Here is a 27531-nt window from a genome sequence, read left to right as displayed (position 1 = left end):
AAGTTTCTCAGGCCCATCTAGATCATGGCCCAGGAGAAGGGAAGCTCGACGCCCGGAAAGCTGTTCAGGGTCTGCCCTGGATGCCAGCTTCAGAATGTCTTTAAGGAGGACGAACACTGCCTTTGCCTCTACTGCCTGACAAGACGCACGTGGAGAAGGACTGTGCGTTTTGCGGCAATATGTCGGAGCGGACCATGAAGGACCGCCATCTGCATCTCACCAACTGGCTGGAAGGGAAGAGCCCGTCAGGCGAGAAGAAGAAGTCAGAGCGGTCTTCTAAGACCTTTGAGGGTGCCCCGGCGACAGGGGTCCAACAGAAGGCCAAGCACCCAGAGTCTGCTGGCACCGGGAGCGCCGAACGGTCGGGCTCTACGGGCGCCAGGCAGGGCGCATCCTCCCCGGCGCCATCAACCACAAGCCAACGCTCTGGCTCGGGTAAGAGGAAGGCCGAGCACCCGGCGAAGCTCCTGGAGAGATCCCGGTCGAGCTCGAAGGCCCCATCAGAGGGGGAGCGAGGCGGTGACCCTCCCCCCAAGGAGAAGGTGGTGAAAGCCTTGATCCACCCGGCCAAGGCCTCTATCGAGACAGTTGCGGCGGCCCTGGCTCAGCCTGTGGAAGCTACACCAGTGGTAGCGACCTCGGGGCCCAGAGTCTCCCTGCCACCGCGGAGGGAGTCCTCTTTCATGCCCATCGACAGGACCCCCGTGAAACCTCCAACGGAGAAGAAAAAGGGGGGGTAGGAGGTCGTCGTGGATTCGGCCTCAACCTCTGAGGAGGAGCTGATCGAAGTCTTAAGCCACGGCTTTGGCGTGGAAGAAGACCAGCCCGTCGGGAGGGACCCCGACGTGGGAGACGACGAGAATGTCGAGGGTGCCGACGGGGCTCCTGACAGCCCGTCGGAATCCCCTCAACCAGTGCCGCAAGACAACTCGGCGGCCATTTTGTTGGCTATACAGTCCTTATGCTCGGAGATAAGGACGAGATTGCCGTTACCACCAACGGAGGAACCGTTCCCGATGGGGGACCTGCAGCCATGCCCTTCTGGGAGCCCTCCTCCTAAGAGAAGAAGGATTCATCCTCCACCTCCTTTTCAACCATCGCTCCCTGCTCAGCCCTCCTCCCCGTCCACGACCTGTGGGGATGATACGGGCACTGAAACGGCCGCGACGGGTACAGATGACAAGGTTTACGAGTATCTCCCGTCGTCGCCTCCTCCCCGGGCTTCCCCGCCCGACAAGATTGGATCGTTTCATGCCATGATCGCCAGGGCATCCGAGCTTTTCCAGCTCTGCCCGGAAGAGAAGGAGGAGGAAGGTTTCCTTTATCAACGGCGTGAGACCAAGAGGAAGACGGTCCTCGCTGTACCTCTACTGGACGATATCTGGGGTGAGGGTCTTGCCCTCCTCAAGAACCCATCCAAAACGCCTGTGAGAAGGGATCGGTACGAGAAGTAGTACCGGGTCCCGGACGTGGCCCCTTTGTGCCTTCGGGTACAGCCGACCCCGGACTCGGTAGTCTCCGTGGCGGCCAGGAAGAAAGCGGGGGGGGCCTCGGCCTCTACGTCAACCTCCCCGCCGGACGGCGAGGGAAAGAAATTGGACACAATGGGACGCAGAGTCATCTCATCGGGAGTGACGACGATTAAGGCTGCCAACGCCTTGGCTATCGTAGCCCGCTACGACAGGGATTTGTGGTACAAAATCGCCCCCCTGCTGGACTTCTTACCAGACGACAAGAGGGTGGAGGCCCTAGAGATCTTGCAGGAAGGAGAAGTGGCGTCGGACCACGCCATTACGATAGCGACGGACATCGCTGACACTGGATTTCGCCAGTTGGGCAACGGCGTGTGCCTTAGACGGTGTGGATGGCTCAAGGCAACTGACTTCCGTCAGGACGTGCAGACCAGAGTCTTGGAAATGCCGTTCGACGGGAGCAACCTGTTTGGGAAAACAGTCGACGATTCCCTACAAGCCATCAAGACGGACACGGAGACGGCCCGGGCTCTTGGTGTTCTCCAGCAACGACGGCCGCCCTTTCGGAGCGGCGGAGGTAAGCAGGGTCCCTCCAAAGGTTCTGGCTGCAGATTTTCCACCTATCGTCAAGCGGCCCGTTCGTTGTCACAGGAAGCCTACAGGGGACGAGGCAAGTCGGGCGGACCCCGCCGTCGTCGCCAAGGAGGACAAGGCGGCAAAGCCTCGTCGAAGCAGGACTGAACCGGCCGTCGGGTTGGACCCCCACCGAAGCACCCCGGCGGGAGGCCGGCTGGCGAGCTTCGTCAGCGTGTGGGAGTCCATCTCCACCGACCGTTGGATGCTGGACGCCCTGGCCCAGGGTCACGCGCTCAAGTTTCTAAAGACGTGCCCGCGCGTCCCCCCCGTGGCCAGGAAGGAACATCACGCCCCTCAACTTCTCTTGGAGGTAAAGGCGATGCTCAAGAAAGGCGGCATCAAGCTTGTCCCAAAGAGGCTTCGGGGCTCCGGAGTTTACTCAAGATACTTCCTTGTGAAGAAGAAGACGGGAGGATGGCGTCCCATCCTGGACCTACGACGACTGAACAAATTCATCAAGGCACAGAAGTTCCGGATGGTCATCCTCCAGCACGTCCTGGGTCAACTGAAGGAGGGCGATTTCCTGTCGTCTTTGGTGGATTTGGAGGATGCCTACTTCCATAAACCCATCCTATAGGGACACCGAAGGTTTCTCAGATTTGTGGTCCAAGGGCGTCACTACCAGTTCAGAGCCCTTCCCTTCGGATTGAGGTTGGCACCCAGGGTGTTCACCAAGTGCCTCACACCGGTGGCGGCGCGGCTGCGCCTGGAGGGGATCCACGTCTACCCCTACCTGGACGACTGGCTCATCTGAGCAAAGACAAAGGAGCTCGCCGCGGAGCACACGGCGAGGACCGTCCAACTACTCACGGACCTGGGATTCTCCATAAACTACGCCAAGTCCCACCTGGTGCCTGCGCAAGACGCACTGTTTCTGGGATTGAAGCTCTACACAGTGGTGCTTCTGGCCTCTCCGTCGGAGGTAAGGACGAGGGCCATCTTGGGCAAGGTGCAGCGGATGCTGGTTGCGGACGCGGCCAGGGTGAGGTCCATCAAGTCCCTCATCGGAATAATGTCTTCTTGCATTTATCTCATCCGCCTGTGCAGGCTTCGGATGCGCCCGTTACAGGAGTTCCTGGACACTCGCTGGATCCAGACGACGGGCAGCTTCGAGGACAGGATCACACTCGACGAGAGCTTCCGACAAGCAATCCGGTGGTGGGGCACCCGCGCACATCTGACGGCGGGCATGGACTTCCAGACCCCGGGCCACCAGAAGACAGTGACCACGGATGCCTCCCTGGAAGGGTGGGGAGCGCACACCGAAAATCTGCACGCGAGGGGCCTTTGGCTGCCGACGGAGAAGTCCCTCCATATCAACATCCTGGAACTCCGTGCAGTGTTTTGGGCCCTCAGGTCCTTTCTTTCGTCCCTCAAGGGCAAGGTGGTGAGGATCTTCACCGACAACACCACCACCATGTTCTACATCAGGAAGCAGGGTGGTACCAGATCCCCAGCCCTGTCCAAGGAGGTGCAGGATCTGTGGCATTGGGCCGTTGCCCAAGGGATGTTTCTGGTGCCGTTTCATCTGGCAGGAATAAAAAACACCATCGCCGACTCGCTCAGCAGAGAGCTGCGCTCGTGCCACGAGTGGGAACTACGACAGGATCTAGTGGACCGCCTCTTCCGACGGTGGGGCACACCCCAGATCGATCTGTTCGCGATGGCGACGAACTCCAAGTGCCGGCGGTTCGCGAGCAGGTTTCCCCAGCCGAGGAGCATGGGCGATGCTTTCTCATTCCCCTGGGAGGGCCTGTTCCTGTATGCGTTCCCTCCTTTGCCGCTGCTGATCCGGCTCATCAACCAGCTCAAGAGGTCACGGTGCAGGATGATCCTTGTCGCACCTGCGTGGCCGAGGCAGATATGGTTCCCGGACCTTCTGGACTTGTCAGCGTCCCCGTCAATCAAGCTGCCAGTGGACGCGGATCTTCTCTCCAGGGAAGGAGGCGCCATCCTCTATCACGACCCGAAGTCGCTGAACTTGCAGGCCTGGCTCCTGCAGCGTTAGAGTTTGGAGGCTACGACATACTGGCCGACTGCAGAGAGGTTCTTGCAAAGGCCAGGGCGTCCTCAACTCTTAAATGCTAACGACACAAATGGAAGAGGTTCTGTGTCTGGTGTCGTGCACAGAAGATCAACCCTCTACGGATTACGGCACCTCAAGTGCTCCCATACCTACTGTCGCTGGCCAAAACTGGACTAGCTCACGCTTCCATCAAGATTCATCTTGCTGCGATCTCCCGATACACCAGAACCACGGGACGGACGTCTTTGTGGTCTCATCGTCTGGTGAAAGAATTCATGAAGGGACTGTTCAGATCGTTTCCACTGGTGAAGGCCCCGGCCCCGGCGTGGGACCTCAAAGTGGTGCTGACCAAGCTCATGGGACCTCCGTTCGAGCCTCTGCACTCCGCTCCGTTTAAATTCTTGTCGTGGAAAACAGCGTTTCTTGTGGCCATCAGCTCCGCACGACGGGTGGGAGAGATCCAGGCCCTTTCCTGCAAGCCCCCGTACTTGACTTTTCACGACACGAGGGTAGTGCTCAGGATGCACCCCTCCTTCATGCCCAAGGTGCCGTCGGACTTCCACCTCAACGAACCCTTGGTGTTGCCTGTTTTCTTCCCGTCGCCTTTGTCGCCGGCTGAAAGGACTTTGCACTCGCTGGATGTGGCTAGAGCGCTGAAGTTCTATGTGGACCGCACGAAGAGTTTTCGGAAGACGTCACAACTTTTTGTGAACTTTGGACCTGTCAATCAGGGGAAGGCTCTCTCGAAGGCTTCCATTTCCAGATGGCTCTCCGGCTGTATCATGTACTGTCATAGGTTGGCAAACCGACCGCTGCCTGGCCGTCCGAGAGCCCATTCCACCAGAGCGATCGCAGCTACCACTACGTTCCTATCTGGTGTGCCCTTGCTTGACATCTGCAGGGCTGCTACGTGGAGGTCGACGCACACCTTCACGAAATTCTACTGCGTCGATCGGGATTCCAGGGAGGAGTCCAGGGTCGGCCAAGCAGTGCTGCGCAACCTGTTCGCCTAAGGTGAGCCTGGTGAGGAGGTAAGAATTGCTTAATGTTGAGTTTTGGATGTAATGCTTAATGTTGAGCCTTTGCCACCTCCTGTGGTTGTGCATGTGTGTACTGCTATGTATTCTTTTATTCATGAGCATGTGAATCCATGCCAGACCCCATGCTGGAGAAGGAACAAGTTACTTACCTGTAACTGTTGTTCTCCAGCATGGGTCTGGCATGGATTCACATGCGAACCCTCCCGCCTACCCCTCTGCGGCTCTTCACTTGGTCATACTGCCACTTCACTTGCTACCAAATCTGAAGATTGCTGCCAAAGGCGGGGCTTAGGGAGATGGCAGTCATTGGCTGTGGTCAGTATGACACAGAGATCAGTGATTGGTTACTAATACGAAAGACAGATCAGAAACGAAACTGATACTGATTTTTCTTTACCCAGGATTCCCAGCCTGACGACGGGGGATATTCATGAGCATGTGAATCCATTCCAGACCCATGCTGAAGAACAACAGTTACAGGTAAGTAACTTGTTCCTTAGCTGATTTTCTGCAAGGAAGGAAGGGAGCCCTTCCTCACCTGGAAAGGTAGGACGACGGCTAACAAAGGACAGTACATGACATGTTGAACAAGAAAAAAGAGTGATGGGCGCCATATTGAGTATACAGCCTCTAAGTGCATTATCACGGTTTCAGCAGCAGCCTTGGGTGACACACTCAAAAATTATATGAAAAAGTATTAATCACCACCAGCCTGTTCAAAGGATGCCTGGAAAGTAGCAGAACTGCTACTTAGAAACAGGTTAAGGGGATACAAAGTGTCCCCACCACAGCGCTATATTGAAGATGGCTGGTGCTGTAATCACCAAAATTCACTAGTCACAAAAAGGTGGTGACTCCACCCGCACTGGGGAGTCTAGGGACTCGCCAGTTAATCCAAAACGACTTTGCACTAGGGATCCTGGGATTCTCTGCCAGCACACCACATATTTTGAGGCGTGCCACCATAGGAAAGCATGAGCCACAGAGTGAGGGAAGAGGTTTCCGTCCACTGGATCCTTGTAAAATGGGGTTCAGTGGTCCCAAAACTAAAGGGCATGCAGGAGGTGGGTGAGATAAAACGGTCTCACTCACCTCAAGAGTAAGAAAATATCCCAGAGTCCTGCCATAGTGCTGTGAGGTTCAGGACAGAGAGGGAGATTTTCTTTTTGCAAATCATACACCAACACATGTAGATTGGTTATTTAGTAGTAGCGGACAAGTGGGAAAGGGACTGAGGGGTGATGCTGGTTTGCATAGTGTGACAAACCTGAAGGCGTTCTCACAAATAATCCCTGAGGATCCTATATTCAGGTGGCCAGGGGAGGGCCATCGCTCTTGGATCCCAACACTGGGGTCGGCGAACAAGCAAGGGATTTTCACTCGGGCAGGGGGTCCTTGGGGACTGATGGGAGAGCACCTGAAGGCGAGACCTGGTACTCCCCCATACCTTGCCCCAATCCATCCTACCCTCCCTCTACTTTCGTAGGATATTGTCATCTATACCCCATCTTACCCCATGACTGTCTCTCAAAAGGAAGGAAGATGGAGAAACCCAGATCTAAAGGTAAACCTAACTTTTTCCTAAAACATGACACTAACCTTTTCTCTCGTCCCTCAAAACCTAGAGGGTATTCTGTAACCCATCTTTCTCCTTCCCGGTCATCTTCCTCTATTAAGACTGTAAGACTAGGGAAACTGGAATAAACACCCATCATACATCATCTCACTCTTACTCAGCCTTTAGGGGGTATATTTGATCTCATCCTGTCCCTCCCCCCCCCCATTTCCAACATGTACTGCTATGAGGACGAGGTGATTGTGAGCAATGAAGATTACCCATAGGAGATTGAAAAAGAGGCCTACTACATACCCCCATTAGGCTGTTCCATTAATAGTCAGACCAGGTCAGGCACTTGACTACACCTGTGCATACCTGGCTATACTTGACTTTCCCCTACACATTATCAGAGGGAAAGAGCAGGGTGGATAAGGTACACTGCACCTTTAAGAGCTCACTTACTCCGGATTAGAGGCCAGGCAAGTCCCACAAAATTGGATAAGTGAAGGTCAGGCAAGCTACACACTGATCTGTCACATGCAGCCTGTTAAACTGCTGCAGTTGTATACAGGGAGGCTGTCCCTGCATCATAGAGAGTTGCAGTTAAGACAGCGAGGCTGCGTGGCTTAATCCAGCAGAGGATCCCTTGTGAGCGGTGTGAGGAGGGGGTATGACGTCCTTTCATTGCGGGATGTTTTTTTGCAGGGTTTTTTACCATGAACTTTTTGCCGAAAAAGCTCATCGAATTTCTTTGAGGGGGGGGGGGCTTAAAAAAAACATACATTGGGTGTGGGTGTACGGGAATATTAAAAAATTAAAGGGTAAAAAAAAAATTCTATTGCGTTTTTCCGAAAAAAAAATCTGCGGAAAAAAACCCAGTGAAAAAACATCCTGCGATGAAATGACATGGAACCGATTAGGAGAAGGCAAAACACAGGTGGGAGCCGTGTTATGCAGAGTGAGAGACCCAAGACCTACAAGACAGGAGAGGAGGTCTGGGCTGGCGTACTGGGGAGCAGAGACTCCCTGCAGCAACTGCAAAGCAAGAGAAGTGTGGTGAAATCCATCTCCCTCCACTGTGAAGTGTTTGTTCTCCCACAGAGCTGCTGCCTCGAGGTTGGGTCTCGGGGGCAGGTGAAAAAACCCTTGGAGACTGGGAAGCCTTGTCCAAGCCAGCAAAGCATGCTGCAGGCTACCGCAGCCCAGCCAGTGAGTTTCATAGTTGGAAACTCGGCTGGAAGGGAACCGCGAGTGAAAAACCCATTGTTGAATGTAACATTGAATTGTAAAGCTACCGCGAGTGAAAGAGTTTACAAGTACCTGACGAGTTGAAGTGGCCACGTGCTGAGGGAAAGAATCGGAAGTGTCAAACGACATTAACAAAGGAAAAACATGCATTTGCATTTCTGCGATTGACCGCGCGTGAAAGAAAGTAAAGGAACAATGCGATCGAAGGAAAATAAGTTGTTGAGAAATGTGTAACAGAAAGAAGCAAGGTATTCTGAAACTGGTAGTTTTGTGGCTGAGAAGGGCTGGGGCAAGTGAAGCCTGGAAGAATAAAACAAGCTAACCAAAAGAAAGGCAATACCAGAGAGCAAAGTGAATAAGTGCTACAGGTGCACCCAGGAGCTAGGACTTGGGGAAGGGAACCCCAAGCCAAAGGGTGTTGTGAACATTTTGGGCAACACACTGCTTTCTGTAATGGAAGTCCAAGAAAGCAGACAGATATTTCTTTGATAGGGGGCATTTAAGGGGGGGCTGGGGGTGGCAGGAAAAGGTTAAAAGGAAAGAGCAAGGAATAAAGAGGGCGTTCAGATCAGAGTGGTCACACCTAGGAGGAGCAAAGAACCTGGTGGTTTTGAAAGCCCGATTATGCCCCACACGTGAAATGTGTTTGAAAGAAATGTTTGTAAAAGGAAAGGTACATCTTCACAAACTGAACTTGTTTTTGAATCCAAGAGAGGCCTAAGGTCGGGGAAGCGAACCCTGAGAGGCCTAATGAAGTTAAATACTTATTGGCTTTGATGCTTAAGGAATTCAAGCTTGTGGAAGTGAGTGAACCCAGAGTAGCTTGGAAAGGAACGGTGTACATTTTTTTTATTGTGTTTTGGAACCTGGGAAAGCTAAAGCCTGGGTAAAGGGAATCCCATGGAATTTAAGACATTTGAAAGTTTAAGACTGCAACAAGAACTATGGAGAAGGTATGAACAACAGCCCTTTGTTGATTGAACTCATTTTTGTGAAGCTGACCACCCCACACCTGGTGAAAAAGTCACTTGAAACCAACCTTGTTTTTCTTCTACCCATTTTGTGTTAAACCACAGGTTTTTCCCTTTTTTCAGACTTAGTAACACATTTTTTGTAAACAGTGAGGGCACGTATAGGTTTAGACACAGACGGATTATTGTTTTGGATGGCTCTTCGAGACATCTGTTAAGGGAACCATGCCTTTAGAGTCCGGCCAGCGAGGCATTGCACCAACCAAGGAACCTTAATAAATAAAGGTTTTGAAACTAATATATTTGAGCCGGTCTCTCTTGATGCCAGTCCTGGCTCACAAGTGTGGGGGACATGCCCTTGCGTGCTACATGTTCTGTATTGAGGAAAGGAGACTATGGACTAGTAGTTCAGTAGTCACTACTCTCGGGAACAGTTTCTTTATGTGCCATTAGGTAGAATTTCTGAGGAATTGGAAACTGTACTTGGCATCGGATTGGATCACACAGAAATGTTGAGTCTACTTTAAATATTTTTCCTGAGATGATGTAAGGATTTATTCTTAGTCTACATATAAGTTGTCTGTTTTCTGAGTTTTAGGGTACCAGGAAATGGTTCTTACCAGGTTTTATTTGAATCTATTTGGGGATATAGAGAGAATCCTCAAGAACCTACAGGGATTTTAATGTTTATGTACAGTAACCACAGTGACTTGTCACTGGGGAATATAGCTTCTACAGCTTAGTCACTTACTCTGCGTCCATTGTATTTTGGATTGTTATCAGCACGGGGAAAAGGTCATGTTGCAAGCTACTATCCATGCACTTAAAAAGTCACTGCCCCTTGCATTCTTCACATGTACTCCACACTCCATTTCTTATTCACCAAAAGTCCACTATCACTCGCTAATGGCTAGTGGCAAGCGCACATTTTGAGTCCTGTTAAAAACATATCATGTATCTACTGTATTTAAAGCATGGTCATGCCTTAATGGCAAAGCTAACTTCACTAATCTTCCAGGTCTATGTCCATCCTAATATCAAAACAGCACAGGTTTGGATGTGCAGTGTAGCTATTTATGCTAAGCAATTTGTTTTGCTCCACCTTTGGGCCTTTGTAATGCTTCCTTTATCGCTTTAGTCTAGAGTTATTGGATGCTGTTACATCTTTCCAGTAGTATGAAGGTCGGCAGGCTGGATTGCCAGTACTGTACGTACAAGTGACTTGAGTACTAAAATTCTAATCCCACTTTACGCTAGTTTACTCAACTTCCAACTTTGGCTCTACATGTTAATAGCCTGAAAAGAGCAACAAGGGACTGAGGCAGGAAGCTGTTTGTTCTAAAAATGTGTTCAGGCTTAGACAGAGCCAAACATGTGCACAGACTTTGGTCATTCAAAGTGTGCTCTCATCAATAACACTCTGATCTTTTCGAAGGTAGACTAAGGACTGTTAGCGCAAATGTTAGTATGAGTAACTCATACTCTTGGGGTGTCAATTGTTTTCTGCTTTCTATAAAGGACATTTTTTTTTACACAACTGTTCGTGACAGAGTGTTGTGTGAAGCAGTCTCTGATTAGTCTCACCACTAGGTGGAAAGTCGGTGTACGGTTTTCATTTGACTGCATGTCATTCTCTTCCTAAGGTCCTTCAGGGTTTGTTTCCTAAAGGTTAAGGCTGCAACACTAAACGTCATAGCCAATATCTCTCGGGCAGTCATGTGCAGCAGTGATATGGACGTTACTCCAGTCTCTGTCTGTATTTGAACTTCAATTTGGATGTTATCGGTCTTTATACGGGTTCCCACATAGCCAAAGTCACTTTCTCTAAGGGATCTCTTTCATTGAGGGGATACTTAATAAAACCTATCCGTGCCCTTCCTTAGTTAAGGACAGTTGGAGATGTAATTGCTACAGAAAGTGTTTAATGGAAGGGTTCATATCTTTCTTTCTTGTGCACCAAAATCTAAATTAAACAGTCTCCTGAGACAACAGCATTATAAGGTGGTTTACTGTATGGAATAGTAAATCCTAAAGACAAGACGCATTTTATGTTTTCTTGAATGTTTGTGATCTGTCACAATGATTGGGATCATTTAAGAACTGATGGATAGGTGGGAAACACCTTTTATTGAGAAATAGCATCAACATTAGGCAACGTTTCCTTTCCCCCGGAGTCCAGTATAATGCTACTTTGCTGGATAAAGTGTACTATACACATGTTATATAAACCTTTGCAAGTTTCCATTTTTTTCTTTTATATGTAAAACAAGCTTCAGACACAATTTATTATGTTTATACAATTACTTTCTGGTTTATTTTGTTCTTTAGGAAACATCACAACAAAAATTCGAGCCCAGGATTCTGGATCAGATGAAGCCATTAAATCTATTCTAGAACAAGCCAAACGGGAGCTACAAGTACAGAAAACTGGCGAGTACTTTAACTTCCATATACTTGCTTTTTAGAATTGTGAATTTATTACATTTGATCAATATTAAAATTGAATAAAATGCTAGATATAGCATAGCACTCGAAGCATAGGACTCAAACTAGTTGAAATGAGTAAATGGATGATGACCTAGTTCTTACAAGTAGCTCTCCGGCCTATCCTCGCCCACAATTTGGCCTTTCTAGTGCCCTACATGGGGCTCTTGTGGTGCAGCGCATTTCGCTTTATCCTGAAAGAGCGATTGTGCACTCTGTGCGGCTACCAACTTGCTCTGGGATCAAGGCCTTAAGCAGAGATGCAAAAGCAAGTTAGACCGAATACAGCGGATACAGAATGCTATTGCCAGTTAGCGCCTTTTAAGCTAGAATGACCATTTCGAATGGGTTGTGTCCTCCCACGTATTCCACATCTTTGATATTCTATATACAGCTTCAGAATTTTCGGCTGGAGGGCGCTGTGCATCGATGGCGTCGACTTGATGTCCCTCGAGGGCCTCCGTCTCAAGGATTATGTCATCGAAGGTATATATAGCATGCGCAGCGCCCGTTGGCTTAGTTCTGTTCGTCCAGGAATGCTATTGCTTCGAGAAATACGGCGCACGTCGTTATTCATACGCGAGTATGTTTTCTATGTCTACACCGAAGACCGGCTTCAAGAAGTGTCGCGATTGTGAATCAAAAATGTCATTGACATTTGAACCACACTGTATATGTCTATGGTGTTTCGAGGTGGAGCATAAGACCTCGGCCTGCTCCAAGTGCCAGTCGATGACTGGGGAAGGCCCTGAAGGAGAGAAAGGGGAAATTGGCGTTAGGTCGAAACCCAAAATCCTCTACCCTGACCAAAAAAACGAGCCTGGAGGCGACTCTCCGAGGGGGAAGAAAGTTAGGTTGAGATCGAGGAGTGGCTCCCACCACTCCTCATCGACGTTGAAGTCCAAAAAGAAGCACCATAGGCCACCTTCTTTCGACGGACACCTCCCCTGAGAGGGTATCTTGCCCGACCTAAAAAATCCACTTCTTCCAAATGGGAGGCTTTTAGAGCAGAAATGCTCAAAATATTTGAAAAGCAGAATCCCACGGCAAGCTATGCTCCAACCGCGCCTTCCAGTGAAGCTAGTAAGGAAAATGCTCGACCTAAATCCCTCGAGCCCGGGACAAAGGCCTGATCCCTCACCAAGAGCTGTCGATGCCTTTGACGCGAGCCAAGCCCTCGACATGGGCGTCAACGCCAGCTGCGTCATCAATGCCAGCTGAGCCATCTACATCGAGCGCCCCATCAAAGCCTATGGCGCCATTGAAAATAGTTTCGAGAAATCCTCCAGCGTCGAATCCACTATTCATCAAACCCTTGATAACTGAAAAAACCTCTGCGCCTTTACCAAGGAAGGACTATTTTAGGTCGCCTAATTTGGTACGCCTAACGTACCAGAAAGTTTAATCTTTGAAGAATCAAGGTTGAAAGACCTTCATGACAATCTGCAGATGGCAAGTGGGGTTGACATCTCACCTGAGCTAGAGATTGGAAGACCAGAGTCTGGGGAGCATGCTGATGCATCATACAGACCGCTCATGTCCACGGGGGTGGAGTAGGCCTCCGTTACCATTTGACCAGGATGCCCTGACGGATAACCTGGATAAGGGTCCTCAGTCAGATCCTATATTACCTTTCCACATTGCTCTCCAAAAAACAGTGGCAGCGAATTGGGAGATGACAGAAACCAATCCGGCTGTGAATAAAAATGTGACCAAGAAGTACTGCCTTTCCAGTAGTGACCCTCACTACCTATCTAAATACCCCACTCCAGAGAGTATGGTGGTGCATGCAGCTAACTGCAACTTCAAAGCATGCAGCTTACCCTACCATCCCTCCACATAGGGATGACAAAAGAGTAGATAGATGGGCAAGGAAGGTATTTTCTGCAGGGAGTATGGTGCTCAAATCCACCAACTCCACATGTGCCCTTGCAAAATTCAAATTCACTCTATGGGACTGCATTTCCATGGCTGCAGAACACATTCCTGAGGGGAATGAAAGAGACTGGTTCTTAGCCATAATTGGAGACGGCAAAGAAGCCATGTGCAAATCTCTTCGGTCAAGTCTGGATTCTGCTGACAGCATCAGCAGGGCCATGGTTACTAGCACCGTTATACGCAGATTTGCGGGATTGAAGAAGTCTGGTTTTGCACCGGATGTGCAATCCAGACTCCTCAACACGCCATTTGACGGGTCTCACCTTTTTGACAACAAGGCTGGTAAGATCCTTGAGAAGTTGCATACCTCAAAGGCGGCAGCCAAATCTTTAGGGGCCGCTATTAGGCAGTGTCAGCCTTTTTGCCCTAGTGGACAGCCTTGGAGGGGGTAGATCTCTTCACTTCTACTCCTCAGTTGGAAGAGCGAGAGGAATGGCTGGTCAAAGAAGCCAAATAAAGTTCTCTCATGGTGAACGAGGGGGAGGTGCGAAGCCAGCTCAAGCAGAGGTATCTTTACCGTCTACCACTGCATCAGCCACCACAAAACCTCTCTGAGGTCTTGAGTCACAACTCACCAGTGGGAGAGGCAGACTGTCTCTGCATCTAGAAGAATGGCGAGACATTACTTTGGATGCTTGGGCATTGGAAACCATAGCTCATGGGTACTGCCTTCCTTTCATACAGAGACCTCACAGCAATCCACCGGGGAACCACTCTTTGAGGGTTCCAGATCTGCTCCTTGTGCAGGAGATTTTAACCCTGCTAGAGAAAGGCGCTATAGAACCGGTGCCTGTAGCAGAGAGAAAAAAGGATGAGTGTGAGTGTCGATTTTGTCTGAATAAGTCTGAAAACGAAACGCTGGAACACCTTTTTATTTACTGTGAATTCTTCGCGAAACAAAGGTTATGCTGTTTGGATTCTGTGTTCTTTTCTTATTCGAGTTTTGAAGCCAATTTAGTATGGCTAAGATGCATGCAGGGCTCCTCGAATGCTATTATTTTAGCAACTGTCAGACTTGTTTCATTGATTGAAGAACAGCTGTTACCATTGAATTGTGCAATTTTTAATAGGAAGGGTTTGCCCTTCCCGCATAGGTCATAAGGGATTTGGGCGCAATAACTAGGTTTGTATCTGGGCTTATTGCAGTATTTTTCTCTGTTTAGTTGTGTTGCTGAACCTTGATTGATTGTTTGCTGTGTATTTTGCCTTTGCGCTATCATTCGTAAGGGAGCTTTTAGGTGGAGGGTAGTTTGTTATGATGTATACGCCTACAGTGTATTGTAGGTGTCTCATGATAGCGCTTACAGCGTCTTTGCACATTTAAAGGGTTCTCCCTTAAGGTATTTTAGACGAAATGAAATTTTGGGTGAGGTGATGCAAATTGGTTGTATTTGTTTTATGTATATAATAGGTTTTAAATGTATTTATATTTATATGATGATCAAATTTTGTAAAGGTGTAAAGTAAATTTACTACCAACACAATAAAAAAAAAGAAAAAAAAAAAAAAAAGGATGGTATTGCCCTCATTTCCTAATACCCAAAAAGGACGGAGGACTGAGACCCATTTTGGACTTGAGATACTTGAACAAGTTCCTCAGGAAGGACAAGTTCAGGATGGTCACACTTTCTCAGATCCTACATGCCCACCATCCCCAGGATTCTGTGGTGTCATTGGACCTTCTGGATGCTTTTTTTCATGTGCCAATCCATCTCAACCACAGAATATACCAGAGGTTTGCAGTTGGCAGTTCTCATTATCAATTTAGAGTTCTGCCATTCGAGCTGACCTACGCCCCAAGGGTTTTCACCAAACTGATGGCGGTAGTGGCAGCGAGTCTCGGGAGAGGGGGGATTCACGTCTACTCCTACCTGGACGATTGGCTGATCAGGGCGCGTTCTCCAAACAAGTCCGGGATCATCTCAGTCACCTGCCACACTCTTCAGAAAGGGCTTCTCCCTCAATTACACGAAGTCCCATATGATACCTTCTCAGAAACCCCTCCAGTTCATCCTAGCTGTTCTCGATACATCCTTGCGAAAGAGCTTGCCACCCGAGGTGAGGGCTCAAGACAATCTACAGATGGTGAGCAAATTTCAAAGTGCCCAGCGTCACCTGGCCTTAGATTTATTTTTTTGTTTCTTTTTTTTTTTTTTGATTTTGCTTGGCCTCATGGCATCCTGCATCTTTCTGGTGCCAGAGGCCTGCCTGAGAACGAGATCCCTTCAATGGGCTCTCGGAAATCAATGGTCCCAGTTCTCAGGAAAGATGTTGGACCTACTGCAGGTTCCAAGCAGGGTCGCACACGATCTTCTATGGTTGGCCTGCAAGGACAACATTCTGATAGGAGAACCCTTTTGGCAACCATGGCCGAAGATACCGGTAGTGACGGACGCCTCACTCACAGGGTGGGGAGCCCACACCAATGATCTGACGATCAGCGGTCGTTGGTCTCCATCGGACCATCAGAGTCTAAACTACATATCAATCTTTTGGAGTTAAGAGCAATCAGACTAGCGCTGAAGGTCTTCCTGCCCTAGTGCGAGGAAAGAATGTCCTGATAATGACGGACAACACAGTGGCCATGCACTACCTCAACAAGAGAGGTGGTGTAGGGTCACTACGACTGTGCAGAGAAGCAATGCAGCTCTGGTACTGGGAAATTGAAATCTATTGGCTGTTCATCTAGCCGGAGAAGAGAACACGGCGGCGGACGCTCCGGGCAGGCAGAGCAGAGTCTCCCATGAGTGGGAACTAGCTCAGGAAGTCCTTGAAGAGATTTTCACCCTTTGGGGAACTCCTCGGGTGGATCTGTTCGTGACCAGGGTCAATCGGAAGTGCGAACTGTACTGCTCCAGGGAATTTCCCCCAAGAGGCACTATAGGGACGCGTTCAAGTGGACTGTGAGTTTCCACTTTTGTCTGCGTTTCCTCCACTCCGTCATTTGTCACGTGATCATGAGTTTGAGAAAATTCGGGAAACTCATCCTAATTGCCCCGGATTGAGCTAGGAGTACGTGGCACCCAGACTTTCTGGACATGTCCATCTGTCCTCCAATACGTCTTCAACTAAGAGAGGATCTTCGCTCATGAGAGGAGGGTCAGGTTCTCCATCCAGAGGTCAAAACGCCCAGCCTTCATGCATGGTTTCTGAGAGGCAGAGGTACAAGGATTGCGACTTCCCTGATGACGTAATGGAGATTACTGATGCTTGTTAATCTGTTTAGAATCGCATGCTGTGCATATAGTCCGATATCCAGTGGTCACCGCAGAGTATTGCGTCTTGTCTTTCGAGAATCGAAAGGGGACGTCGACATCGGCGTGCCTGTGACACTATCCCTAACGTGACGTGTAGTGTACCCAAAATCCCTCGCGCGTCAAGGTCCCTCAGATTGTTTTTTTCCACCCAGCATACTGGTCGCCTTATGCAGAGCTCATCCAGAGACATTGCTAATTGTTCCATCGACCTTTGGTCAAATATATTTTCTGATGCTTGTTAATCTGCTTAGAATGACATGCTGTGCATATGGTCCGACATCCAGTGGTAACCGCAGAGTATTGCATCTTGTCTTTCGGGGACCGAAAGGGGACGTCGGCATAGGCTTGTCTGTAACACTTTCCCTATCGTGACGTGTAGTGTACCCAAATTCCCCTCACACGCTCAGGTCCCTCGGATTGTTTTTTTCCACCCAGACAACTGGTCGCCCTATAGTGGAGCTCTTACATAAGAGACATTGTTTATCCTAAACCGACTTGTCGGTTATTTCTCCTTAAGTCATTTTGACGGCAAGAACAACTTCGACGAAGACTACGAGGGACTTGTCTACGGCGGTGGATTTCGGTGCCTAAGATCCGGCGCTTGAAGCATCCACGTGGCCGGGCCTTCTGGCCGGCCGTTACAGTAGGGAGAGTGGGGTCAGGTGGCCATATTTCTGTTTTGTCTTACCTCTTTCCCCCTTTGTACCCTATAGGTCTGGTCATCTTTCCCTTTTGCTATGGAAAGGACTCCTTTTAAGTTCTGCCCTAAGTCTAGGGTCAGATACCCGTGGAAGGACGAGCACAGGAAGTGCAACTCCTGTCTCCCCTTAGATCACGGCAAGAAGCAGTGTGCAGCTTGTAAACTCCTTCGGCTAAAACCCTTAAGGAGCGCTGTGTAAAGCGGTGGGCCGCGTACGGTATATCGCGGGCGGAACCCTCCTCCCCCACCGCCACACACACCGAAAGTGACGGGGGCACCTCCGATGACCATCCATTGCGGATGTGATAGACCTCGAGGCGGACACTTCTAGGTCCGCCACGTCCGTCCCTGACCCTTCAAGGCCTGACTCTGGTCTTGCTTCAGGGACAACACCCGGAGACAGGGGCGTACAAAGACATTACAATAAACACACAATCCCTCTACCTATTTAGACGGGTACGTCAAAAAAGGTGACGGCACCAGCAGGGCCGTCAAATTTTGCCGGATTCCTCGGATCGTTCAGATCCAAAACCTTCCCCGCATCCGCAGCAACGTTTGACGACTGGGCATCCCAAAACAAAGGTGCTACTCGTAAATCAAGTTTACACAACAATGCGTGGAATTTCGGCGTCAAGGCGAAAAACCTACCGCTAGGCCCTCTAACGCAGCGTTAGACCTACCGATAGACCTTCGGAACCACTATCTCACGCCGAGTCGGCAGAAATCGAACACAGTATCGCTACAATTTCTTCGGTGGTTGGGCTTATACCTATTCTGACGAAAAACATGGGGCAGGCTGCGGACAAATCTATAGATACGCCATGGTGCCCAGATTCTCGCGATAACTATGAGGACAGTAAAGTGCCTCTTTCCAACACCCTGAGTGACAAATTCCGGCATCAAGAGGTGGAAGACGACGTTTTTCCACCCGTAGGCCCCTCTAGGTCCTGTAAGTGGACAAGGGAGGAATTTGAAGGGTGCATGGATCGTCTTGAGAAAATGATTTATTTTTCTGAACATCCTTCCCCGAAAAGATCTCGTGGAGAGCCTAATCCTAAATCTGCTTCAGTTACAAGAGGACCAGCCCTGAGTTCCTGTCCATCATGAAGACATTCAAATGGATACTTATCAGACATTTACATTGAAGATGAAGAACCTTCCTTCCTGCAGGGCTACAACGAGGACCAGGCGGATGCCACAAACAATTGGGAAGAAACGCACCAAGTGGGGACGGACCCATGGACGCTCTCCAAACAGGATCAGGACACTGATGTTCTGTGCCTGGATTCTCCTCCGTCCACCCCGGCTCGCCAGGCCTCACTTGTAGATGACCAAATGGCATTCAATACCATGTTAAGGAAGGCAGCAGATCACTTTCAAATCACTACTCGAGAGGTGGTGCCTGAGCAGTACTTTGTAGAAGATATTCTTAAGGAGAGACCGCCCTCTAGCCAGGACATTCCCCTCCTTAATTCTATTAATAGAAGATTGTCCCCCTCCATGGTGTCACCAGCTGAAACCCGGGCAGTGAACCCAAGAGTAGAAAAGTTATTTCGGCCAGCTCCTTCGGACCCTCAATACATTAAAGGGCATGCCACCCCAGATTCCCTGGTAGTGACTACCACCCGGAAATGGGCAGGCGTACCCCTTGCTACCGGGGAGGCGCCTCCAGAGAGAGAATCCAAGAGGTAATATGCCTTAATAAGCGGGTTACCTCGGCTGCCGCATATACCACGCGCATAGCGAATAACACTATGCTGCTGGCAAGTTATACTGACGCTCAATGGAACCTAGTACAGGAAGGTCTCCACGAGGTCCCAGAGCCCATCAGGTCCAAACTTCTAACTATTATGGCCGAAGGCAGGCAAGTGAACCAGAATGTGATAAAGAACACTCTGGACACGGCTGAAACATCAGGCAGGTCTCTGGCATAGGGAACCCTACTTAAAATGCATGCTTTGCTTCGTACCTCAGGGTTTAAGACTGAAACACAGGCGGCTCTCAATAAACCCATTGAAGAAACTGACCTCTTCGGAAAGGCGGTCGATGAGGCCCTAGAAACAGCCAAAAAAGAGTATGAGACACTTAAGTCCCTGCAACAAATTACTCAGACCTTCGCCCCAGAGAGGAGGTAATGCTCGTCGGTACTTTCGAGGGCAGTCCCGAGCATGTCAGAACCACTATGGCATGGGAAACTTAAATGCTGGACAAACTTCAGGAAGCCCCGCAAACTACCCACCAAGTGGTCAGCGACGCGGCAAAGCCAGAGGTAGAGGCCCCAATCCTAGAGGAGCCGCAGCCTCTGATCAGAAATGATCATCAGATCCAGGTCCCCTCCCATGTCACCCCTGTCGGGGGGGGCGCTTAACATCTTTCCTCACAGCATGGGAGGGGATAACTTCAGACCAGTGGGTCATAAAGACGGTCGCCCACGGGTACTGCGTGGAATTAGCCCGACCTCTACAATTCAGACCACCGCGCTGACGACGCCTCTCACCAGACCATCTGGAAATCCTGAATCAAGAGGTGGAAGCGCTGCTTGGAAAGGACGCCATAGAAACCGTCCCTTTTCTTCAGGTAAACAAGGGTATTTATTCAGTGTACTTCCTTGTACCCAAAAAGGACCTCACCATGCGCCCTGTTCTAGACCTGCGCCCATCGAACAAGTTTATAAAACCTCAAAAGTTTTGCATGGTTACGCTACAGGAGGTGATCCCACTGTTGAAACAGGGGGACTACATGGCAACATTGGACATGAAAGATGCATACTTTATATTTAAATGTTGCCAGCGCACAGGAAATATCTAAGGTTCATGGCATAGGACATGCATTACCAATTCAAAGTGCTCCCCTTCGGCATTGCCTCAGCGCCAAGGGTGTTTACCAAGGAACTGGCAGTAGCAGCAGCACACCTGCGCAGGTTATCCGTCCCGGTTTACCCCTACCTCAACGACTGGCTCATAACAGGGGACTCCTACGACACATGTTTTTTGAACACCCAAAGGACCGTAGACCGGTGGTCAGTCAAAATATCGAAAATAACAAGTCGAATTATTTTTATATTTGTTTATATTTTGGCTCTAGTCTATAAAAAAAGGTAAAAACAAAAAAATAATAAAAAAGGGGGTTGGGGGGGATCCCCTCCATTTCGAATAAAAAACATATTAAAAAAGAAATTCGACTTCTTATTTTTCAACGTTTTTTTCTCGAAATTATGACTTTCGACTTTTTTGTTTTCAGTGTTATCACTATGAACCCCGAAGACCACCTGTTCAGTCTGGGATTCTCCATCAGCGAGAAAAAATCCAGTCTAGTCCCCAGCCAAGTAAAAGAATTTCTGGGGGCTCTAATCCCGTTGAAAGACGGCCTCCTCTTCCCCTCCAACAAGAGGGTTCAGAACATGCTTTTTCAGATCCCTCAATATGTAGCCAGTCGGTAGGTAACAGTGCGCAAAGCCATGCGTTTGCTAGCGATGATGGCGTCATGCATATACTTGGTTCCCCACGAGCAGTTGCGCATGCGTCCCATGCAAGAGTGGCTCAACAGCCACTGGTGTCAGGCCAGTGGACAATGTGAAGATCTGGTAGTTGTCTCGCCAGCCCTCGTTCTCTCTCTGCAGTGGTGGACAAAGGGAAACCTTCACCACCCCTGCAGTGGAAGCCACTCTCACGACAGACCAAGGGGTGGGGGGCTCACTTGCTTCAGCAGACAGCGCATGGAGTGTGGTCCCCACAAGTAGCATCCAACCATATAAACTTACTGGAGCTATTAGCAGTGTTCAAGACATTAAAGGCTTTTCAGATGCAACTACAAGGGAAGACAGTGCTGATTCTAACAGACTGCACTACAGCCTTGTATTACCTGACCAAACGGGGGCACTCACTCTCCAGGGCTATCTAAGCTGTCCCAAAACATTTGGGTATGGGCTCTCAAACACAAGATGTTGTTGTTGTCCCAACATGTTCCAGGGGAACTCCTTCTTCTGGCAGACGTCCTCAGCAGAGATTTCCCTCTGCCCGTAGAATACGAATGGCGTCTGCACGAAGACATCGTATCCAACGTCTTCGCAGAATGGGGCTTCCCCGAGATAGATCTGTTCGCAACTCACGAGAACGCCCAATGCCAAGACTACGCCTCCAGGTACCCCCAGAATCGCTGCAAGTGGAACGGTCTCTGTATAACATGGTCAGGGAAATTTATAGAATAGATATTTTATTCAGTCTGGGATTCTCCATCAACGAGAAAAAATCCAGCCTAGACCACAGTCAGGTCAAGCAGTTGCTAGGGGCTCTAATTCTAACAAAGGACGGCCTCGTCTTCCCCTCCGAGAGGGTCCAAAACATGCAGTTTCAAATCCCTCAATATGTAGCCAGTCGAGAGGTGACGGTACGCAAAGCTATGCGACTGGTTGGAATTATGGCGTCCTGTATTTATTTGGTTCCTCGTGCGCGCTTGGGCATGCGTCCAATGCAGGAGTGGCTCAACAGCCAGTTGTGTCAGAACAGCGGACAATGGGACGATCTTGTGGTTGTTTCGCCAGCCCTCATTCTCTCGCTGCGGTGGTGGTCTAGAAAAAACCTCTTGAAAGGGAAGTAGGCCACTCTAACTACAGGCGCATCTCTCACAGGGTGGGGAGCTCACCTGCTTCAACAGACAGCGCACAGAGTTTTGTCGTCAGACATAGCATCCAACCACATAAACCTGTTTAAACTGTTAGCGGTTTTCAAAGCGATGAAAGCTTTTCAAACTCAACTGCAGGGAAAGACTGTCCTGATCCTCACAGACAGCACCACGGCCATGTGCTATCTGAACAAACAAGGAAGCACTCCCTCTCAGGGCTGTTCAAACTGTCCCAGAACATTAAGTGGGCTCTCAAACACATGTTTCTGCTGTCTCAACATGTTCCAGGGGAACTCGATCTTCTGGCAGAAGTACTCAGCAGAGAGTTTCCACTACCAATAGAGTACGAATGGCGATTGCACGAAGACATCGTCTCCAACGTTTTTCGCGAAATGGGGTTTTCCAGAGATTGACCTGTTCGTAACTCTGGAGAAAGCTCAATGCCAAGATTATGCCACAAGGTACCCCCAGACCCGTTCCAAGAAGAATGGACTCTGGGTAACATGGTCAGGGAAATTTGTTTACACTTTCACCCAACTCCCCTACTCAACAAGATAGTGCACAAGATGCACCAGGAACCAGTCACAATGATTTTGGTGGCCCCCATGTGGGCCCGCTAACCTTGGTTCGCTCATTTGATGGAAATGTCTCTATCTCCTCCGATGAAACGCCTTGCCCATACAACATGTTGTCGCAAGACAAAGGGGAGACACTTCACCCATGCCCATAGACATTGAACTTAGCGGCGTGGCTCCTGAAGTCATAGAGTTTGGGCACCTGCAACTCCCTCAGATGTATGGACATACTCGGGGAGGCAAGAAAACCTAACACTTGATATTGCTATTCCAGTAAGTGGAAGCGTTTTGTCATCTGGTGCAACTCTACAAGCATCAACCCCATTGACTGCTCTCCTACACATATTGATTTGTACCTGACTCATATACTTGACTCAGGCCTGGTCTTTAACTCTCTAAAGCTGCTCTTTCAGCCTACACTACATCACAACAGAAGGTGTTGTGGTGGAAGATGCCAGTTAAGGCTTTCATGGAAGGAGTAAAGCGAATTCACCGTCCCATTTGTAACCCAGCTCCCGGATGGGACTTGAACGTGGTGTTGACTAGACTTATGGGGTCTCCTTTCGAGCCACTGCATGAAGCAAGTCTCAAAGACCTCACCTACAAGACTGCCTTTTTAATAGCTATTACTTCCATTAGGAGAGTAACTACAAGCGCTCTCAGTTCTAGAGCTCTTTACAACACTGCCTTTTTAATAGCTATTCCATTAGGAGAATAACTACAAGCGCTCTCAGACCCCTTTATAACAGTTCAGAGATAAGGTCGTTCTGTGCACTCACCCTAGGATTGCTCCTAAATTCATTTAAAAGTTCCATGTGAACCAATCCATAGAACTACCAACGTTCTTTCAGAACCCCTCAAAAATGGGAGAAAGAAGCCTGCACACATTTGATGTACGCAGAGCAGTCATGTTTTACATGGAAAGAACTCAACCACTAAGAAAGACCATTAAAATCAGGTTTTTGTTTAAGTGGCAGCAGGTAGAGACCCGGTCTCCAAATCTACTCTCTCTAGGTGGATTGTCAAATGCATCACACTCTGTTACACTCTTGCTAAGAGAGAACTGCCTTCAAGCCTAGAGCGCATTCTACTCGAGGCACTGGGGCTTCCATAGCATTCATTGCAAATGTTCCCCCAGAGTCCATTTGCAAAGCAGCAACCTGGAGTTCTGTACACACCTTTACAAAACACTATTGCCTAGACTCTCATTCTAGGTCTGATTCTTAGGTGGGACAAGCAGTACTAAGACATCTTCTCCAAGCAGATTAACAAGCATCAGAAGAAATGTATTACTTACTGTAAAAGCATTTCTGATGATTGTATCTGCTTAGATTCATATGCGCCCACCCTTCCTCCCCGCTCGGATGGAAGAAACATAGACATCCTACTACTTTCTCTTTTCTGTACTCACTTACAATGGTCCTAAGCTCTCTCACGGCAGAAAAAATACAATCGGAGGGACCTCGACACGTGAGGGATTTTGGGTACACTACACTACACGTCACGTTAGGGATAGTGTTACAGGCACGTCCTGTCTACATCCCCTTTCGGGTCTCGAAAGACGAGAAGCAATGCTCTGCGGTGACCACTGGATGTCGGACTATATGCACAGCATGTGAATCTAAGCAGATACAATCATCAGAAATGCTTTTACGTAAGTAATGTATGTGTTTGCTTTCGGCCGGAAGGCCAGCAACAAAGTCCTTGTACCGTTGCTGTTATACAAATTCTGTAACTGGTCCAGGGACAAGAATGTATACCCTTTTCTGTGCAAAACACCTGAAGTATTATCCTTTCTACTATCCTTAGCCAATCTGGGTCTCCAGGTTGTAACTATTAAAAGCTATTTGGCGGCGATATGCATCTTTCAGCGCTCGTCTGAAGAATGTTCATATTAAGATTCCACTGGTGACACAATTTCTAAAAGGGCTCACCAATGTGTTCCCCAACTCCTTTCCAGGTTCCAATTTGGGACCTTAATCTAGAACAAAAATTCCTAATGTGTGCACCCTTTCAACCTTTCCACTCATGTCCTTTAAGGTTGTTAAACTTTAAAACCATTCTTTTGGTAGCTCTAACTTCAGCCTGTATAGTGAGTGAGTTGCAGGCCCTTTCATCCAAACCACTGCTTACTATCTTCCATAAGGATAGGGTTGTTCTAAGGGTTAAAACTTAATATTTATCCAAAAATCATTTCTGATTTTCACTTAGCAGAAATTTCTTTTACCTTCTTGCTATCCCCCACCTCATCCTGGGAAGGAGGAGAGGTTACATAGGTTGGACGCTCGCAAAGCTTTAAGCTTTTATATATCTAGACTGTCAAAACGTTGCATTGATTATCAACTTTTCATTAGCTATACGGGCCACAAACTGGGTCAGGCTGATACAAAACAGACATTATCCAGATGGATAATTCTGGCAATCTCAGAATGTTAGACTGGCTGGCAAGAATGCACCGGAATTATTAAGGGCCCATTCCACCAGGGAAATGGCTACCTCTACAGCCCTGCAAAGGGGTGTAACGATAAAAAGAATTTGTGAAGTAGCAAAGTGGTCTTTTTTTATTTTTTATTTATTTTTTATTAAAGTTGATTTATTCAAGAAATTTCTTGATTTTACAACAAATAAGTGAAAAATCTGTAAAACAAATATAACTTCTCTTAAATCATTAATATACACATACATAAATAGACATGCATAAATATACATGTATCTTATTTTACATTACATAAAGTCAAACAATCAATTCACTATAAATATAACATTCTACTAATAAATGATAAATCTGTCATTTACAGTAATAATATCAATATCACGGATTTAGCAGCACAAAAAGAAAAGCGAGGCCAGACCCAGGTAATAAATGGTTGCATCTAATGAATACTGGTGAAATCAAGAGCTAGGATCACATGCAGATTTATTTGACAGATCCAGACCGTGGAGGTAATTAAGTATAGCATATCTTATTACCTTCCTTTCAGCATGAAACAAGTACTCACAAGATCTTTGCTGTGTTAATTCATAATAATCTTCAAATAAAGGTCTGAGATGGATGGATTGTATAGCACATAATTTTGAACTTTCAGTGCATAGATGTTGGAGAGTCTCCATTTCCAAATTACAAAAGCGACATTGTGCATCTGATTTGGCAAAGTAATTTACGTGTATATGATAGTTCATGAGTTGGCCATAAATTAAGACGAAAGCCTAAATACTTGTTCCTCTGAAAGGAATTTTAGAATTTGACAAGATAACTCTATGGACCCATAACGTTTCAAGGCAAAAGGATTATTCTTAAACTTCTGATATCTAAGACATGCTGTTCGTGTCTTGATCCAGTCAGATTCCCAGAGGCGAGACTTTGCTTTATCAGGATTTCCACATAGTGTCTCAATTGGGAATCCTGCATCTTCCACTATCTTTTGGATTTGAAGGTACCAAATACTGAGAAATGTGTCTGTTGAGTTTAGTAAGTAAGCAGCAAGAATCCCTAGGAGATCTGAGGTAGAGCTAGACATTATACATTTATGGTAGAGGCTACACATCTTCCATTTGTATAAAGCATATAGGGATATCAAGCCTAGCTCGTGTCTTATTATACAAATGGGTTAAGAATTGGTTATACTCCTACGTCCCGTCCACTTTCCTCCATTGTTATGGGACATCTCTTTATCAGGATTTCCACATAGTGTCTCAATTGGGAATCCTGCATCTTCCACTATCTTTTGGATTTGAAGGTGCCAAATACTGAGAAATGTGTCTGTTGAGTTTAGTAAGTAAGCAGCAAGAATCCCTAGGAGATCTGAGGTAGAGCTAGACATTATACATTTATGGTAGAGGCTACACATCTTCCATTTGTATAAAGCATATAGGGATATCAAGCCTAGCTCGTGTCTTATTATACAAATGGGTTAAGAATTGGTTATACTCCTACGTCCCGTCCACTTTCCTCCATTGTTATGGGACATCTCTCCGTCCTGTGGGACGGTACCGGAGCACTTTGTGAAAAGCATCCAAATGTTTTTCAAAAATGTGTCCCTCCTCTGTTTCCTGTGCGGGGCCCGGCACGCAGCCGTAACCCCGCCCACCTTGGCTCGGCCCCGCGCATCGCCCATCAGTCCTTTTCTCCGCACGATCGGGGCCGGACGCACTTGCATCCTCTGAAGACTTTCTTCCTTTTTCCCTCTCTGGCTCTCGGTGGCGTTCGTTTACTAGTCTGTCTGTCTTTTAAACTAGATTTTCCATACTGTTCATTGTGTCACTGTTGCTTCGCGAGGGCGGATCCCCATCCTCTTTGTTTAGAGTGTTTGGGTCCGGAACACCGTTGGGACTCCTGTTTTTACTGTGACTCCCTTTCGGTCCGGGCACGTCAACGTCGGTGGGAGGTGGTGTTCGGATGGACTCCTCCTTCGCATTTTCAGGCGTTAATCGACAAGAAGAAAATACGCCGGGTAAGTTCTTTACTTTTCAGAGCACCTCGGCCGAGGGATACCTTTCCGGGTTCCTCTTGAGCTGGGAGGGGCGTTGATCGCTCTGTTGCCGGGGTTCGCCCTGAGGTGCCCGTTGGGCCTAATAATTGTACCAGAGTTTTCTCCGAGGGTCTCCGTAAGGGGCCTGTGCCCACCGAAGTACGCTCCAAGGCCCCTCCTGTGGGGGATGTTTGTAGACCCAGTTCTACTGAGTCGTGAGGTACCAGAGCTTGCTCTGAGGCCGCTCTTTCGGCTTCCCTCAAAGACAAGACAGGGGTGCGCCCTGAGGTCTTGGCTGGGCTTGAGGTTACTGAACGGATGTTCGAGGCCTGTGCCGATAAGGCTTCTACAGGGCCCAGGTCCGAGGTCCCTCGTACACAGGGTAAGGATACCAACAGTTCTTAGGGGCCGGGCAAGGTCCTGTCGGTGAAAGCGCACCGTTCCCGCTCTTGTGGTGACACCAGATCTGTTGAGGGGGCAAAAAAGAAAGTTTCTTCTTTTACCGGCAGTGCCGAGGCCCTTCCTTCGAAGGCTCAG

At 48.4% G+C, this 27531-nt stretch overlaps 1 protein-coding gene across 4 annotated transcripts in view; it reads left to right on the top strand.

Annotated features, from left to right (window-relative positions):
• Window positions 1–27531, top strand: part of CUX1 (cut like homeobox 1) — a 2307153-nt gene that overhangs the window by 1193447 nt on the left and 1086175 nt on the right. For 3 of the 4 annotated variants that reach the window (XM_069614986.1, XM_069614987.1, XM_069614988.1), the window contains one exon: window positions 11280–11381. The exons of the other annotated variant lie outside the window; for it this stretch is intronic. In XM_069614986.1, the coding sequence (XP_069471087.1) occupies window positions 11280–11381 (102 nt within the window). The remainder of the gene's footprint in view (window positions 1–11279; window positions 11382–27531) is intronic. 4 annotated transcript variants of the gene reach the window in all.

This window comes from Ambystoma mexicanum, chromosome 9, assembly GCF_040938575.1.
Source record: "Ambystoma mexicanum isolate Mex_15411 chromosome 9, UKY_AmexF1_1, whole genome shotgun sequence".
Lineage (NCBI taxonomy): Eukaryota > Metazoa > Chordata > Amphibia > Caudata > Ambystomatidae > Ambystoma > Ambystoma mexicanum.
This window is presented reverse-complemented; position numbering and strand designations above follow the sequence as displayed.